We start from the raw sequence: 17,109 nt of genomic DNA on the forward strand, positions 1-17,109 counted from the left end.
CACGGCATTGATATTTTTGAAGAGTATATATAGGCCAGTGTTTTGGTTGAATCTCCATTACATTATAGTCTTACATCCATTGTTTCTGGTCAGAATTTGGAGCTAGAGGGACTGAATAGGGTGCACTTAACTTAGCATAACCCAACCTCACTCTTAAAAAGCCAGGGAGATAATCTACTTTTGTAATATAGAGTACTCAAACTCCTCAAGGCCTGTTCAAACTCATAATCCCTAGAGATACCATTTAACAGTTAATTTTGAGGAATTTACTGCTCTTTCAAATGGAACATGAGCTGGGAAAGTGATCTCTATGTGTTGGTGCTATCTCAACCAATCTCTTCTCAATTCTCTGAGAGGCTGTACACTGACTTTTTTCAACCACACTTTCAGCTGTCAACAGCAACTACGGTCATATCATATAGAAAACATCAATGGTCACTATGTATCTCCAGTAATCACTGTAGGCCACAACAGTATCAGAGGAGATTTAGAGTTCAATGACTTCATTTCATGAAAAAGTAGAAGCCCTGGGAGATAGAGCTAATGAAGGCCACAACACTGGTTAGTGCCATAGCCACATCTTGAATGAATATTCTGATTTATTATTTAAAATTGAAATGATCCAGCAATCCTAAGGAAACCACTGTTCAGCAGTGGCCAAGAATACAGTGGCCACATTAATTAAATTAATACTGGAGAAGGGGGGAGGGGCATAGTTCATGTCTCCATGACTAAGATTCTGTGAATTTTTCAGCATTAAAAAGGCCAGGTGGGTGATATGCATTAAGTATTATTGAAGGGGGCTCTATGAGGTCAAAAAAAGAGAGATTGCAATTCATTATTCTAAGAGCATCTTAACTGTCAGCACATTAAATTAAGGGCCAGTAGCAAAGAGGTCTTTCCCAGTTAACAGTCACAAATGTGAAGGGTCAGGGTCTTTAATTCAGAGGAAAGACTCTAGCCATATAATTGTAGAGATTTATTGCTCATCCAGCGATGAGTGTTATGAGATCCAGGGTCAACATCCTTCACTACATCTGCTTTTGATAAGCTCTGCAGAGTTAGTTATGTATGCCAAGAGTTCTTAGCCCCAAGCAAAGTGGGGGTGGGGTGGGGTGGAGACACAGTGAGCAGAGAGAGGGGAAGGGCATGGAGCTCACAGGGGTCAGAAGGTTAATACTCAGATACAGGGCTCCATCAATATCTGCTCAAGGGTTTTCCTGACTACACATTTACTAGCATAATGTATGAATTGAAAATGATAATGGGCTTTAATGTCTGTGGGATAGGTCTGGGAATTAAATAAAGCAGAGCATTGCTTTACAATTGTAGGAAATATTCTTGTGGTTTAATGGAAAACTATGCCTCATGTATAGCATATCTTTCTGGGTTGTCAGATTCTGGATCTGTTCATTGTCTTTGAGCTATTTTACAACACTTTGTAAGTCGTAGATAAGTGGCAGATATGTAAATTCTGTCCTGTGCCATAGTCATTGCTGACTTTGTTCGATTTGCAATTCTCTCAACATTCCTTTACTCCATAAATTTGTGCTCTCTTGACTTTTTCCCTGGACTGGTTAAAACATCTGTCTGGTTCCCTCATTGTATGAGTCAAATAAAATATTTAAAATGTGTTCATTTTTATATCTATATGAAAGTCATGATTTTACCTTTTTCTGACTATTACCTTTTAATACAAAATCCTTCTGTAGCTTGATTGCTTGTGAAAAAGTTGAGCTGCTCTCCTCTTCCCTTTCTTTTTGCGGTTTGGTTCTGCAGATCATCTCTCTGGAGATTTCTTTACTGGAACTTTTAAACATCAGTCATTTAAAGAAAACACAGCTGAAAGTTATATTTTTTTCTTTTTTTGACGCTATTTTGGCACTGCTGGATTTATTAAGTCAAAATCACAGGACTACGAATCTAGAGTACCTACCTGTTTAACCAATTTTGCATCAAGGAGCTGATAGAAGTTGGTGGGTGGTGGGAGACGACAGTGGAAAAGAAAACGTCAGGAAACAGAAAACAGGAACGGTACTTGATATGTCTCACCCCAGCCGTGGCATTTCAGAGCAGGAGGGGCTGGTGGTCACATTTCACAGCAGACCCAAACCTGAAACCCACATTTTTTGGTTTGCAAGTCTGCCCTTTTCTTTAGAAAAGGAGGAGAGGTAGAAACCTTAACTTTTAAAAGACCCCCTGTTATGAGCAAGGGAGCATCCCGTAAAGGAGTCACTCACACAGGTTTGTGTCTTTTCACAATGCCAGGTCTACTAGGGGAGACCTCCTCAATAAGCCAATAGGGTCACATGCAGGTCACACTCAGACAGGAGGCGCTTACGCAATGGAAGTACGCAGAGCGAGCGTGGGGCATGAAGTCCTGGTCACGGGTGGGTCTGCAGATGGAGAGGCGGGTGTGGGCCTCCAGACAGATGGCTACAGCGGTGGCACATGTCCGGTGGAGTGGAAGTCTGGCCGGCCTCTGTGCTTGGCCTGTGGTACAGCCAGGCTCAAGCACTGGGGTCAGAGCTCTGCGTTCTTAGAGCCCAGAAGGAGTGGAGGTCCCACTCATATTGGTGTCCAGATGGAGTCCTTATCCAAGTGTCCAGACTGTGATTTTGCACCCCATTACCTCAGTGTTGTAAAATTAAAAAAATTTTAAATCTTCACACAAAGATACATTTTTATTGATTTTAGAGAGGTGGGGGTGGGGGGAAGGGGGAGAGAGCAAGAGACAGACATTGATGTGAGAGAGAAACATCCATCAGTTGTCTCCTGTTTGTGCCCAACAGAAGGTGGAATCGGCAACCTTGGTATGTGCCCTGGCTGGGAACTTTTTGGTGTATGGAATGACACTCCAACCAAATGAGCTGCCTGGCAAGGGCTTGTTACCTCAGACTTGACATAGCACTTGGCATAACTGTCATGGCTGGCAGTGACTCCATACTGGACTGTCAAAGGCATCCAAAAAGTCTGCTGTGCCCTCGCTCTATATACCCCTACCAGGACCTCCAAAGTGTACAATGCAATGACTGTATTTTTTTTTAAATCCTCACCTGCGGACATGCTCACTGATCCTAGAGAGAGGGAAAGGGAGGGAGAGAGAAACATCGACGCCAGAGAAAATCATCAATCAGTTGCCTCCTGTACACGCCCCAACTGGGGATGCAACCTGCAACCCAGGCATATGCCCCAACCAGGAATCAAACCCATGACTTTTTGATTTACGGGATGATGCTCCAACCAACTGAGCCACACCGGCCAGGGAACAATGACTGTATTTCTCATGGCTTAATCCGAAGACAGAGACCATAGGAGGCTGAAAGATGAATGCAGCAAGTTCCCTTTCACCTGCCTTCCAAGTGCAACATCTTGAACAGCAGGAAGAGAAGGAGGGACCACAGCTCCAGAAAAGGGCCTTGGATGATGGGTCCTCCCTTTATGTCGAGCAGTTTTTCTCTGGAGCTGAAGGAAACGCGATGTTGAGTAACCTCGGGTGAGTCACAAAAGTTCTCAGTCTTTTCTCTACAAGATGAGAGGGGTCCAGATGATTTTGACAAAGTAGGAAGTAGGTCAAACCTTTTGGTCTGTTGAAGTGGGAAGCAATTTGCTATTCATCATGGCTTTCTTTTGAATTATATAACTTCAGTTTGGTCATCCACAAAGGATATGCTGGCACTTCTCAGTGTGATGAAGTTATACGCAAGATTTCCTTGGCTCCACAGTAGAGTCTGCATGGGACATTCCTTGGGGTTTCTGCCCACTTTGGATGGATTGTCAACTCCCGGTCATTTGATTACATTTCTGCCTTGCTAACAGTCTTCTTTAAGGGATGTTAGACACCAATGAAGAAATTTTTGTGTCTAACCAAGAGCATATTCAAAGTTTGCATATTTTGTTAAAAATTCTTGAAACATATTTCTTCCCTAAATGTTCTTAAAGCTAATAAAATAATTGTGATTATTAATCATAGGTCTTATATGTATCAACAGGAATGGTTAACTTCACACTCAATTTCTTCAAGCCAAGTACAATCTCCCTTATATAAAAATGTCCATCTTCCAACCAAATGACATAATGAAAATTAAGGTTAAGTAATTCCATGCCTTTGAGTACAGTTTTTTTTTACTTTCAAAGTATTTTGCATCTGTTATCTTTTGGATTTCAAAACAACTGTGACAGCTGTTTTCATTTTTAGATGAAGCTCCAAGAGGTTAAGTGACTTAGTCAGTCCCACATCTGTTAATGAAAAGAAAGAGTCAGAACTAAAACCCACTCTCCTGACCCCTAATCTTTTCCTCTTTATATGGCACCATCTTACTTCCATTAGTTAGGAATGAAGGTTCCCTTTAATCATGAAACTCTCTTCCCCTTCTGAAAGATATTAAAGTAAAGGTATATAATTTCTTAAAAAAAAAAACACTCCCCAAACCAAGATGTAGATGATTTGTAATTTATTACTTAGATCAACTTCCATTTTAGAAAAGACAGAAACAAAATATATAATTCATATTTATATTATTTACATTGGAAAGTATTTACACCATAGATATTAAGTATAAAATAGCATATAAAACTCTAGGACGACACAGACAGTAAAGACCATAATTTCAACAGAGTTTTTTGGTTACTTTTTCCCCTTACAAGTCTAAGTGTATTAGGTTAACTGTTGCCTAACCATTTTGCTAATTGAACCAGTTACTCTTTCATCTTTTTAGCTTGATGGTCTCTCCTAAAGAGCCCTTGTTTAGTGTAATTAGTAATTAATCTTTCCACACCACTCTCTGGGGTTCACCTTTGATCCTTAGGATACCTATTCTATCACTGTGGTTCAGGCCCTTGGCCCTTGTGGGTTTCCAGATGGCAGGGCCTTCTATTTAAGAGGCGGTGGTACTCATTTGCTAAAATTCTCCCCACTTGGGAATAGCAAAGCCAGGTTTTAAGGAACAGGCCTAATTGCTTGGCCGCACTGATATAGAATATTCCTGTTGTGAAGAATATCTAGCACTACCTTTTATAGTGCCAAGGCCCAGAAAGTGTTGTCTTTTTGTGCACCAGTGGCAGAACTGAGACTAGAACCTAGGTCTTCTGTCTCCCAGGCAGGCTCCTTACCCTGGTGTCACACTGGATGTGATGGAGTTGTTCAGAATTTCAGGTTGCAGGCTACCTGGATGCATCGAAGTGGGAGACAAGAAGTTTCAAAGAGATGTGGGTATGGGTTAGCTGAGGGCTCTGTTCTGTGCTTCAGAAACACTTGCCACTTGTGAAGCCATCTGCTCATAGGTTCTCAGGCAAACCCCAACAACCTGAGATGTTTTCCCTGTGGTTCACTTTTAGCTTGGAAGTTATTGAAATGAAATAAGACCCTACTCATCAAGGGAAAAAGCTATCTTTGACCTGATGTGTTCAGGCATTGACAAATTAAATTATGGGTAATTAAGAATCAAAGTCAGAAATGGGAAGTACAGAATAATCCAGCAGAAAAACAGGTTTTGTTGAAATAGCACCTGATAATGTGAAGAAAAGCATATAGGTAGCATTTAAAAGGACCAATCTTTTAATGTTAATACATATCTATCAAAGAGCTTGCTCGCTGCTTAAGCAAAGCACTTTCCTATGTTTATATAAGTAACTAACATACTTCCAAAATATCAAAGGTGATTAGAAAAATAAATTGAGTGCATCCAAAATATTCACAATTAAGAATGATAATAGAATAGTGATAATGATCACAATAAAAAGAGACAGTACTTAAAACACCAACATTTGTCAAAAGCTATTTCCTTATATAAAGTTAGCAATAGTACAATATATATAAAATGGGTGTGTAAGATTTAAACATTTCTGAAATTATCTGAAGGCTATGAAAAGAAGGAGAAACTTCCATTAGCAAACTCATTAAGGAAATAAAATACTGTGCATTTAAACATTGTACACCAAATGCACAAAATAAGAAAAGAAAGCTTAAATGAAAGTGTAAGAGTAACAAATGCATAAAGTCCAATTGCTTCAATGAACTGGCTGGAAAGCTCAGCTCGGAATTGCCATGGAAGTTTGGGCCAAAGTACAGGTGGGCCAAAAAGAAGTGTTGGGAATAAGGGAATCAGGTACCTTGCCCCTAGTATTGTTTTTTTCCCCCCATGGTAAAGTGGCATTGTTACTGAATCACTGGAATATGATACAAAATTCTATAATCTTTTTATAAAGGAAGCTCTCAAACTTCTGGAGTCATTAAAATGCTTTGAAGCCCATCTTTAGATCATTTACGGAAGAGGCCACGGTGCTCAGAGAAGCCTGGTGTAACAGAGGGGTTGTTGGAGAAAAGCCACAGTATAAGGCGCAGGGATTCTGCCCAGAAGTGATCCCTTTGGTCAGTAGTGAGAGACCGAGGTTGAGGGTAGGACCTTGGGAAGCCCACGAAAGCTATCACGCTCGTGGTAGTAGAAGCTCAAGAGGTCCCGGGTCTCCAGGTGCTCTTGAAAAGTCTTTTCCTCCCAGGGCCAGCAGGCTGGTGTGGACAGGCTGAGAGCTCTGAGCTCTGAAGGGCAGAACCACACTCATTTTGAAAAACCTACGTGAGTACCTTAGGACTTGGTGAGGCACGCTCGCCGGAGTAGCTTCTTCAGAAAAGAAAGCTTAAACTGGAGACACCAGACTTCCTCCAGGGCCCCCTTTCAAAGTGGGGACACCTCCATCTATGATTAGGTTAATGTTTGAGCTGGGGGACAGAAGGCTGTACCCCCACATGGAACCAGCCAGTTCCTCTGAGTTCATGTGCCCGATAATAGCATATTTCTTGACCAGTTGGTATAGTGGAATGTTGCTTTGTTCTGTCTCTACTCTGACTTGGTGAGGGTTTGTGTGATGCATTTTTATGTAGTTCAAGCATAATCATATTCCTAGAGAAAACACTTCCTCCTACATGAACCTGCGCTAATGCCTTGCAGTAACACGTAAAACACAGGTGCTGATTTTCTCCCAAACGCAGTTATCATGAACCCTTTTGGCCATATGACAGCAACAGAGCCACTCAGGTAATTACATTCTTACCGTTGTTCATTGTAGAGCACACACGCTGAACTCTAAGGGCCCCAGTGACTGAAACCCTGCAGACCTTTGCCCCTTCATGGAAAATACTGGGCATCTTCCATGGGGGGTCCTGGATGACCATGGAACTGGCTTGCTTGAATTTTGGCTAAGCTATCAATCAAATCATTGGTTTATTTTTTATTTTTTAATCCTTACTTGAGGATATATTCATTAATTTGAGAGGAGGAGAGAGGGAGAGAGAGAATGATGTGAGGAACATCAATTAGTTGCCTCCTGTACACATCCCGACTGGGGGTTGAACCCGCAACCTAGGTATGTTCCCTGACCAGGAACTGAACCTGTAATCTTTTGATGTATGCGATGATGCTCCAACAAACCGAGCCACCCAGCCAGGGTCAAAGAGTTGGTTTATGAGAAAAAGATGAGCTCCTCTATTTTATGCCACAAATATCTGGCACTAGGTTTCTCTGAAGGTCTCATCACATGTTAGAGATCTTATCCTAGATTCCAGCAAGCCACGAACAGAATAGAACCAAGCAGGTTTCCAAAGGAAAAGGAAAGAACCGCACAGGGAATTTTAGCTCTTCTTTGTTCACTGCGGCTTTTCCTCCAGGTTTGGTGGGGAGGGGGCCTTTAACAACTCAGGCCTGAGCCAGAACATATCTTTAAAATAGAGAAAAAAAATAGGCATTTGTGTAGTTAAAAACAAAAGAAACAAACCCCTGCTAGGCATAAGAAAAAGTGCATTTGACCTACCAAAATCAAGAAAAAAGTTGTTGAATTCTGGAATCACAAAATAGCACACCTAGTTTAACCTTTTCATTTTAAAGATACTCTTTGCACTATAGCCTCTGCCTTCTCTGAGATGAGCATTTCACAGGTCCGTACTAAGGAGTTTGCTGTGATACACTGAACTTAAAACCAGTAGGAAACCCTCTACAGAGACTTGCTTATGGCCCTGAAACCAAAACACAAAGAAAACAAGGCATTTCTTCACCAGTAGGTCTTAATAGCAACACTTAGAATAGAAGCTAAAATAAAAGTGTGTCACTCTCTTCTTATGGGGAACATAACAAGGTAAATGATACATCCTAAGACTCTATTTAAATGAAAGTCACCAGGAGTGTTTGGTAGGAAAACTAAACTATCACACAAGTTGACAAGATTCTCCCCAGGCGACTTTTCTGGGGAGGTGAGCTATAATCATGGTCAGTGGACAGATCCGAGAGATGGGCACAAGGACGGAGGAAGGAGCCAAGTGGTCTGAGGGTGAGAAGTGAGTGGAGAGAGAACTGAAAAATAAATAAAAAACAGAACGAGGGCAGATGCAAGATGAGGAGGTGAGAAATTCTCAGGGCGTGCCAAAAGGGAAAGGGGACTGAGCGAGGAAAAGTGATGGCCAGGAAGACCATCTGAGCTGCCGGGCCAGGGCCTGCCCTCCAGGGTCAGAGGTTGCTGAGCCGGCAAGAAGGCAGACACCTTCCAAACTCTCCCTGTCTGCTTGATACGGTAGGCGGTGGAAAAATGAGACCCCCTGGAGACCAGTGCCGGACCTGTAGCCCAGGGAAGGTCCTGTGTTGAAAAACGACCTCTTTTTGGTAAATGGCACCAGGGCGAAAGGGGTTCAGAGGGAGTCAGGATGGGACAGCCATGCATGTTGCTGGGGACACTTGGGGTGAGGGGGTGGGGCTTAGCACCAGGTTGCCTTCATGGGAGGCACTTTTGACCCAAAGGAGAGCTCAAGGGAAATAACTTTTTAAAAGTCATAGGAAAAATATAACAGTGAAAAGAAGACATCTTGCATAATATTAAAACAAAAATGATAGAAAAACACACCATTAGCAAACTATATGCAGGTAAATGTTTTCGTCCACATAAAAGACCCACTGCCGGCAGTATGAACAGGTCCTAAGCAAAAATAATTATCACAAGGGAAAAAAAGTAATTAATTAGTGCTTTTATCACTTAAGGATTACTCTGGAAAACCTTTTTCCTAGTACCTAATCTGTACAATCAGATAAGCTGTTCACTTTCCTTAGTCAATTCTGAAAATTAGGCTCTGACTTTAAAAAAAGACATTTAAACCTCAATTAACTGCACTGAAGTTTCCTGCATGACACAATGAAATGGAACTTTTTCTGCTGAAATACTAATGTAATGACTGTTAAACCTAAGGTGAAAAATTGACCACGTGGGAGTCTTGCCCCCACGCCCAGAAGGTCCAGGCGGGGCGCAGCAGGGAGGCAGGCTGCGGGGGCTGGGGGTGGGTGGGGGGGCGGGGGCGGGGGTGGCGGGGGTGGGAGCTGCCGGGGGAGGGGGTGGCCGGCTCCGGAAAAGAAAGCCCAGATGTTGGAGCCAAAGAAGGAAAAAATCCCCATTCAACCAGGAATATGTGTAACTGGAATTTTTAAAGCGAGATTTTAAAAACTGCTGATTTTTCTCTTTTGGGGAAGAGGGGAAAAAGCCCCTGTGAATATTTATGGAATTTAGTTTTAAAAAGCAGCTTCCCCGGGCAGCCCTCATCCGTCCGCAAGCCCTGCTCCAGGTCAGGCGCCATTTCTACTTCACGGTTCAGCGTCCACAACGTCGGTCACCCGGGCCCTCTGTGTGGACACGAGAGAGCCTCCTTGGGACGTAATTTTGCCAGAAGTTTTAATGAACCATTTTCAAGTTACTTGAAGTTAATTGAAGTTACTCCAGTTAATTGAAGTTCGACTATGAAAAGCAAGGGTTTTTTTTCCGTTTTTTTTTTTTTTGTTTCCTCCCCCCGCCCCCTGCAACAGTGAACACTAACCCTCACATTGTCTAACCTTTGCGCAGTTCTCGCCGCTGTGCCAGTCACTTCACAGAGACGTTCTCCCATCCCCTGCGGGGCAGGCAGACCCGCCCCGGCTGCGGAGGAGGGAAGGGAAGCTCAGAGCGTGGGAGTCCCTGCCCCAGGTGGCTCCGCGGAGCGGGGCAGCAGGGTCAGCGCCCAGACCTCCTTCCTCCAGGCCAGAGAGAGCTTTCCCACCGGCGGTGGGCATAGCAGGCACGTTTATTTTGGCCCACATTTGCAATAAAACACTTTGTCTTTGGAATGAGTGGAGTGCAAGAAAAATGTCTCTTAGCAGGCGCTTTCACTGCGTGTCTTACAGTGAAGTGAGCCCGAGGTCCGGCAGTGTCCTCTTTGCAAGGGGGCTGTGACGGATCTGTCTTCCTCAGTTGCTGGTTCAGAGCGAGTGGCTTGCTGGCAGGTGATGAAAACCATTTGACTGCATACAAATGTCCAGGATCCTGTGAGTCATCGGAAGTTCCCAAACCCATTCACTTGTGTGTCATATCATAGAAGGATGTTTTTTATTTTTCCCATGCCCCGGAGATGGCAAGGAGAATCGGGCAGCCGGTGAACTTGGCCGTAAAAACCCCAGTGGTACCCACTGACCCCCACGTCCTATCTGGATCATGATCTGGGCCTATCAGCGATGACTTTCGTCACATCCAGTTATGCACATGCGTCCTTCACTCCAAAGGGAGCTGAGATGGACACATGCCATTTGCCCACAACCCTGGATGAGCTACTTCTACTCAGGTAAAGAGGCTGCTGTTCTTACAACACAATTCCAAAGAGGGAAAGAGGTGGAGTTGTCAGTGAGGGTGGGACTGTGATTGACCAGCTTGTTGAACCAGGCCCTATGGGTGGGAAAAATAATAAACTTGTCCTAATGTATTTTCTATAACCTACAGGGCTGAGAAAAGATGTTATGGATTTAAAGTCAGAGTGATCCAACCTCTCCTGCTTGGAACCGTCTTAGAGAGGAATCCCTCCGAGACACCAGTTTGTTCAATAAGACCTTGCTTTCCTCTGAACACACACCACCCTGTGTTTCTGCCTCTCCTGACCCACCTTCCCTTTGGATGCCAGTATCATTAGAGCTCTGATCTTAACTGCGGGTGTTTCCCTTTGCCCCACGCCCCCCGCCCCCCTGCCAGCAAGGTCTTCTCAGGCCCTCAGTAAATGGTTGTAACTCTAAGAAGGTGGTGATTCATTTGCCAGAGTGTGACTTGGGGCCGGGGGATCACTGGTATGTTGGGTCATGGTTGATGTCACCCCACCTCCTGGTTTGCCAGGTTGACTTCTATTGTCAGGGCATATTTGTTAATAATGCCCTCCTTCACTTGCAAAGTGTCCTGGACTGAACAAGAGAATATGGCCACTCCATGGAAGAAGCAGGCAGCAGGATGGTCTGCCTATGGTGACCACGGGAGAAGGAAGGCAGTGGGCAGCTAATTTGCAGGCACTGTCCCTTTAACCATCTTGCTAAAGAGAGACAGCTTACTCCAGATCCTCTTGGAAATACATAGGCTGCTGCCTGTCTCCATCACTGGCAGCTCAGTACTGGCTTGGCACTGGGGACCAGCCCAGGGTCCAGCCTCATCCCCCAGGCATGGGCTTCTTTCCTCTGCAACGTTGGTGTGTCTTCCTCTCACAGACAAATGTTCTCTGCTTTGCCAGCTTGGTACACTCGTCAGCTTATGACATTTGATAAAAACCCAGGAAGTCAAAGAGTTATCAGTGGCAGCACCAAAGGGAGTTAAAGGAAATCTGCTGAGAAGTTGTTGAGAAAGAGAGCAGGTCTCTGGCCACAGCCTCCTGGGGAGACTTTCCAAGGCCAGAACGTGACATGCTGGTAGCCCCTTCTGCAGAGAATTTGCTCAAAGAAATGCAATCCTCCATGAACAAAGGGCATCGCAGAGCCATGGGAGCTGCAGCAACAGCAGAAGGCCAGCTGTGGGCGCAACAGAAAGCCCTGCAGAGAACTGGAACAGACAGGTACGCAAGCCTTGCTCTTCTGGCTGGGCTCTGGCTCTTGGAAAGGGCAGACGGCCACGCTCTCCTGTGGTCACCCTCTAATCACCCCCTCAAGCCAGGCCCCTGGGAAGGGTTCGGCCAGCGACCCTCTGTCCAGAGGCAGCTCCGTCGTCTCCCTCCTCCAGGGCAAGGCGCTTTCCCCAAGGCTCCGGGCTGTCTGGCTTCACTTCTTGGCGACTAACCATGGACTCTGGCCCTTGAGGAGGTATAAAGAAGGGGATGTTTAAGAAGGAGCCCCGCGGGTGCCTCCTGGACTGGGCGATCCCACAGACCCAGCTGACCTTGGCCGAAGTCCAGGACCCTCCCAGTTTGGATCTGTCCTCTCTGCCCTATTTCTTCCAACACAAGTCCATTTGCCATCCCCTGATTCGAGAAGTGAGTGTGGCCCAGAATCATGCTCACTGGATGATTCTATCAGGTAAAGGAGGATGAGGCAAGGGAGGGGACCCCCTGCGTGTGCCCGCCAGCTCTTCCTTCTCTGTTTTGTAATCCCTTCTGGGCCAACTGGGTTCTCTCTCCATTCTGGCTTTGCTGGCCGTCACAGTGTCCTCATTGAGCACAGAGCCCTTGCACTGCTGGGCATCCCTGTTAGCTCCTGTGCCTTACAGTCCTCAGTAGCCCCATCCCTCCCTTCTCACTCCCTGCACACAGTAGTTGCTTGATAAGGTATCAAGCTTGATAAGGTATGTTGATAATTCGGCAGGTCATAGATGTTTATGAGCCTGGACCATTGGGTTGGGGGAGACTTGAGCTGGGTCTATCGGAAGTCTACTGAATAAAAAAGTCCTTCCCCTCTAAGGGTTCACTGTCTAACATGGGAGACCAACTTTCCTACTCCAACAGACTGAGGAGGAAGCAAAGAACACAGAGTGCCTGGTGTTCCAAGGAGGGAACTCATCCAACTGAGGAGCCCAGAAAAGTCTCCCGGGGGCCATGGTGTCTAAGCAGGGACTTGAAAAGAGGGTAGAATTTTGCAGGAAGAAAGACATTCCAGGCCAAGGGCCCAGCATGGGCAAAAGTGAAAGCTGTGGGAGGTGGGGAAGGAGAGGAGACAAGTAGGGGTCAGTGAACAGGCCCTGGAAGCCCTCCAGGGAAGGCCTGGATGGTGCTGAAGCCTTGTCCCTAACTCAGTTCTGCCTCTGTCTGTCAACAGACCTTGGCTGTTCTTCAGGGCAGGGCTTTTCTAGAAACCAGAGGGCCCATGTGTGTGAAGAATTCTGCCTTAGTGTAGACAATCCAGCTTCCTTCCCTGCGCCCTCCTCCACCTCCCTCCACCGGAGTGAGGAGCCTGCTGCTTCAGGGGAGCTCCGCGGAGAAATGAGCGGCGGGCGGTTCCCCTGGTCCTGCCTGCCTTCTCCGCTCTCTGTCTCCATATGCGCCTCCTTTTCCTTCCTGCTCCACGCACCGGCGGCCTGTTCTCCTCTTCCTTTTCAGGAGTTTGGAGTCTTAAGTGCTTGATGCCTCAAGTTGCCTGAGAATGTATCCAGGGCAGGGTACAGGGCAGGGTGTAGGGCAGGGGCCAGGCCAAATGCGTGGCGTGTGGGGTGGGGATGGGAAGGGGTGCAGAGAGCCTGAGATGAAGGACACTGGGCAAACGGACTATGGAAGCACAGTGTCCCTGGCATCTGAGGGGCTTTGGGCCCCCCCTGCTGCAAGCCAAGTGGTTAGAGCTATAGTGCTCAGTCTCTGATGGATTCAGCAAGTAGACACCAATGTGAGAAGCACCCTCTGCCACCATGCCTGCCCTAGGGGAGCTGACCCTGTCACCTCCTCCTGTGTGGCCAGGTCCCCTTGGACTGCTGTTACTCAGAGTTACGAAGCACACGCATGCCACACAGTTTTGCAATGCCAATTCCATGCATAACACTATCACAGCCAAAGGCTCTGGGTGGAGGGACGTGGAGGACATCAGCATCCAAATGCTCCCTGGGCCTGACTGGTCAGTTCACAGAGAACAGTCCCCACAGGGTGGTAATATGCCCCACTGGGCAGGGCTGGGTGCGTCGCTCTCTCCGTGGGCTGGCAGTTCTCAACAGAGGGGGCTGCCATTCCCCAGGAGGGACTGAGTGTCTTTAACCTCTGGGAGCCTTCTCTGGCCACCAGCCCCTCAAGCAGCCCTTCCCCAATCCTTTCCCTCTGCCACGCACCTGTGTCTCTCCTCCTCACATCTGGTCTGGTCTGCCAGCGTGAGTACTGATCCGCAGCTCTGCCAACTTCCTGACCATTTGTCCCCCTGCTTCTAATCTCCCCGCACCACATTTGATGCAGGGTTAAGGTCCACGTGGAGAGGCCTTGGGGTAGGGCGCGAGAGTTGGGAGCCCGGGGCGGGGGGCGGGATGTGGGAGCTTGCAGCTCGCGCCTGTGCCCGGAGGCGGTCCCAGCAGAGGCTGCTCCTTGGGGAGACAATGTGTTTGCATAAATGAGGCCCAGCCCCTGTGAAGTGCTACCTACTGGGGAGGGCAGTGTGGGCGATGAAACCAGGCGAACTGTCTCTATTTCTCTGAGTACCAGACTGCTTGCAATGAAATGTGCCAAAGGCCTTTCTCCCCTGATCTGGGGTTCTCCTGCCATCTCCCTTGTACTTATTTTCCTTGACTCTGAATATTCAACTTTTCTTTGTGCACATTTCTATTTTATTATTTATAGTATTGTGCAGGCCTTCAGACCCTGGCGGTATTAGCTGAGGTATAATAAGCAAATGAATAACAGCAGACCGAAACACAGTAAGGGAGATTTCTGTTGGCCCGCAGTTTATCCAGGGCATTCAGCTAACACAGAATCTCAGTTTCTGGAACTTTCCAGTGAATGTTGGGCTCTATTTTGAGATCGTTGGTGGGTTCTGATTACTCCAAGGAGAGCCTTAAAGGGAATGTGGCTGTGGGTCCAGAAGAACCAGGTTACGCTCTGACTGCTCAGGACCTCAGATGGGGGGAGGAAGCAAAAGGGAGCGGTGAGGGGGTGCATCGGAGGTGGCATCAGTCGGCAGAGCCAGGGCAAGAGCAGGGCTCACGGAGCAGAGGATGCGGGTGGGCCCCTGTGGGCTCCTCCCTCCGTACAGTAGACAAGAAGTTGTATTTTATGACTCCCCTGGTAGAAAGGTGAATCTGACCCTGCCTGGATTCATGATTATATATTCACTTTTTTCTTCTCAATTTAAAAGAAATGAAATTTAAAATATTTTCTCAGCCCCTGAAGGTACCGTGGGCCTCGGCCATGCCTGATGGAGAGAGGTCGGCCCTGGTCTGGGTGTTGCTTGGAAAGCGCTGCCCCCTGGAATTCTCCCTCAGTAGGAAAGGCGACTTCTGCCAGCTGGTGGCTTGGGCCTGGGTCCCTCATGCTTCTGTCTTTGAATGGAGTGTGTCCTCAGGGAGAGGGCAGATGAGCTCCATTCAAAGACCACGGAGGTCAGCGCTAGTTCAAGTGCTCCACTTTTCAATGGGAAGCAGAGACTCAGAGGAGGAAGTTGCCTATTTCCAAAATATCTAAGTGGACGTTTAGACTAAGTGGACTGCTGGCACAGTCCCCCGGGGTTTGGCGGCATTACCGTAAGAGTTTGTGAGTGAGACCTCACCCTGCAACGTGGCCGGGTCTCGAGATGTGAGGCCCGCTAATTTAGCTCGCCTGTGACTGTGTGGGCGGAGTCTGAGTGGGAGTTTGCCTGTGTACTGTTTACAAAGAGAGGATATCTAAAGAAAAATTAAAAGGTAAGCAAAATGAGGAGGGTGTTTAAACTACTGAAGTACGTAGTTTGTTATTTTCAAGACCTTTAGAAGCACCAATTTATGTTGTAAATCATGTAACAGTAAATTTGTGTGCTACACCATAGTTGATTCTTTTGTCTTTAAAATAGGTTTCCTGAGACCTCTACTAAGCAGGGTACTATGAAGAGACAGCAGTAAAACTCTATGTCTTAAAAAACAAAAACAACTTCAGATTGACCCAGTCTGGCCCAGATTCATGACTGTTTTCTGACTGTATTTTGTTGGGTTGAAATGGCAGATTAGGCAAACTAGTCAACCACTAGTTGTAAGTGGACCTTGCAAATGACAGCACCAACCACAATAGTGGCTGCAGCTCAAAGGAAGAATAACAAAAAAACCCCACCAAAAACCAAATGTAGTAGCGAATGGCCCTTTGTAAGTCTGGGGGCCTTAGGGCGCGGAGGCGGTTTCAGCACAACTGAATGATGCTGCAGTGAACTTGGAATATGTGACAGTAGACATTGCTTAATGGAGTCCCCTCCCTCCTTCTGTTGGACTTAACATTTCAAAACATTATACTTCTGAGAAGCTTGCTTCTGGGACTTCCTGCTTTCATAAGAAATAATGTATTTAATTTAATGATTAATCAGGATCATGAATGCTATGTTTCATTTTTTTTAATAATGAAAATCCATAAGAGTTTAAAATATTCTTAGACACAGCTGGTTTGGTAAACACCACAGACTTTCATGTTTTTGTGGATTCATACCGCAAAAGCCAGTACCTTAGTGCTGGTAGGGTCCCTTTGGCACCAGAATGCAATAATTTATTAAGTTTCAATACTTAATAAGTGTGCACAAATATCATGCAAACATATGACCACATCAGAAACAAAAAGTGTATTAGAGTCGTAGACTTATACAAAACATCTTGTAAACGAAAGAAGAGATGTTGGTATTTTCTGTACAAAATATGCAGGTTTTTACTTTTTTAATAATCTGTAAGATGCATCATACTTCTGGCATTTTCAAAAAGTAAAAACTGTATAAAAATAAATATTCTATGTACAAACACACACACAGGCCAATCCCAAGTTAGAGGCATCACTGCAAAACAAAAACAAACATAAAACAACACACAGTTAGTGTCAGTGGGTCTCTGGGTGTTTCTTTCCCTTGTGCGAAAGGAGATAGATCTTGTCCTGGGTTGGATGGGAGTTTGCGATGGGCAGCTGGGGTTGAAGACCCTGGTGCTGACTGTCTGCACCCTGAGGGTGGGAAACCACTCACCTTCCAGTCACTCCCCTTCCTGGCCAGCAGAGGGCACTCTCTGTCTATGCTGCCTGTGGACGCCAGGCAGTTGAATTACTGAGCACCCCAGACTGAATTTATGGTGTAAGCCAATAGACACAGGAGGCTGTCTAGTTGCTTCTTCAAAACCTTGCGGCTCTAGAGAGCGGCTGTTTTTCCCCCACAAAGCGCAGCCATCTCCATTCCCTAACCATCA

General features: G+C 46.0%; 1 protein-coding gene across 1 annotated transcript in view; it reads right to left on the reverse strand.

Annotated features, from left to right (window-relative positions):
• Positions 1-16,331: 16,331 nt before the first annotated feature.
• Positions 16,332-17,109, reverse strand: part of COL13A1 (collagen type XIII alpha 1 chain) — a 143,858-nt gene continuing 143,080 nt past the window's right edge. Inside the window, exon 41 of the mRNA XM_054572678.1 lies at positions 16,332-16,709. Within this exon, the coding sequence (XP_054428653.1) occupies positions 16,707-16,709 (3 nt within the window). The 3' untranslated portion in view covers positions 16,332-16,706. The remainder of the gene's footprint in view (positions 16,710-17,109) is intronic.

Source organism: Pteronotus mesoamericanus, unplaced genomic scaffold, assembly GCF_021234165.1.
Source record: "Pteronotus mesoamericanus isolate MK-2021 breed Mesoamerican mustached bat unplaced genomic scaffold, CSHL_Meso_final contig_24, whole genome shotgun sequence".
NCBI classification, from domain to species: Eukaryota; Metazoa; Chordata; class Mammalia; order Chiroptera; family Mormoopidae; genus Pteronotus; species Pteronotus mesoamericanus.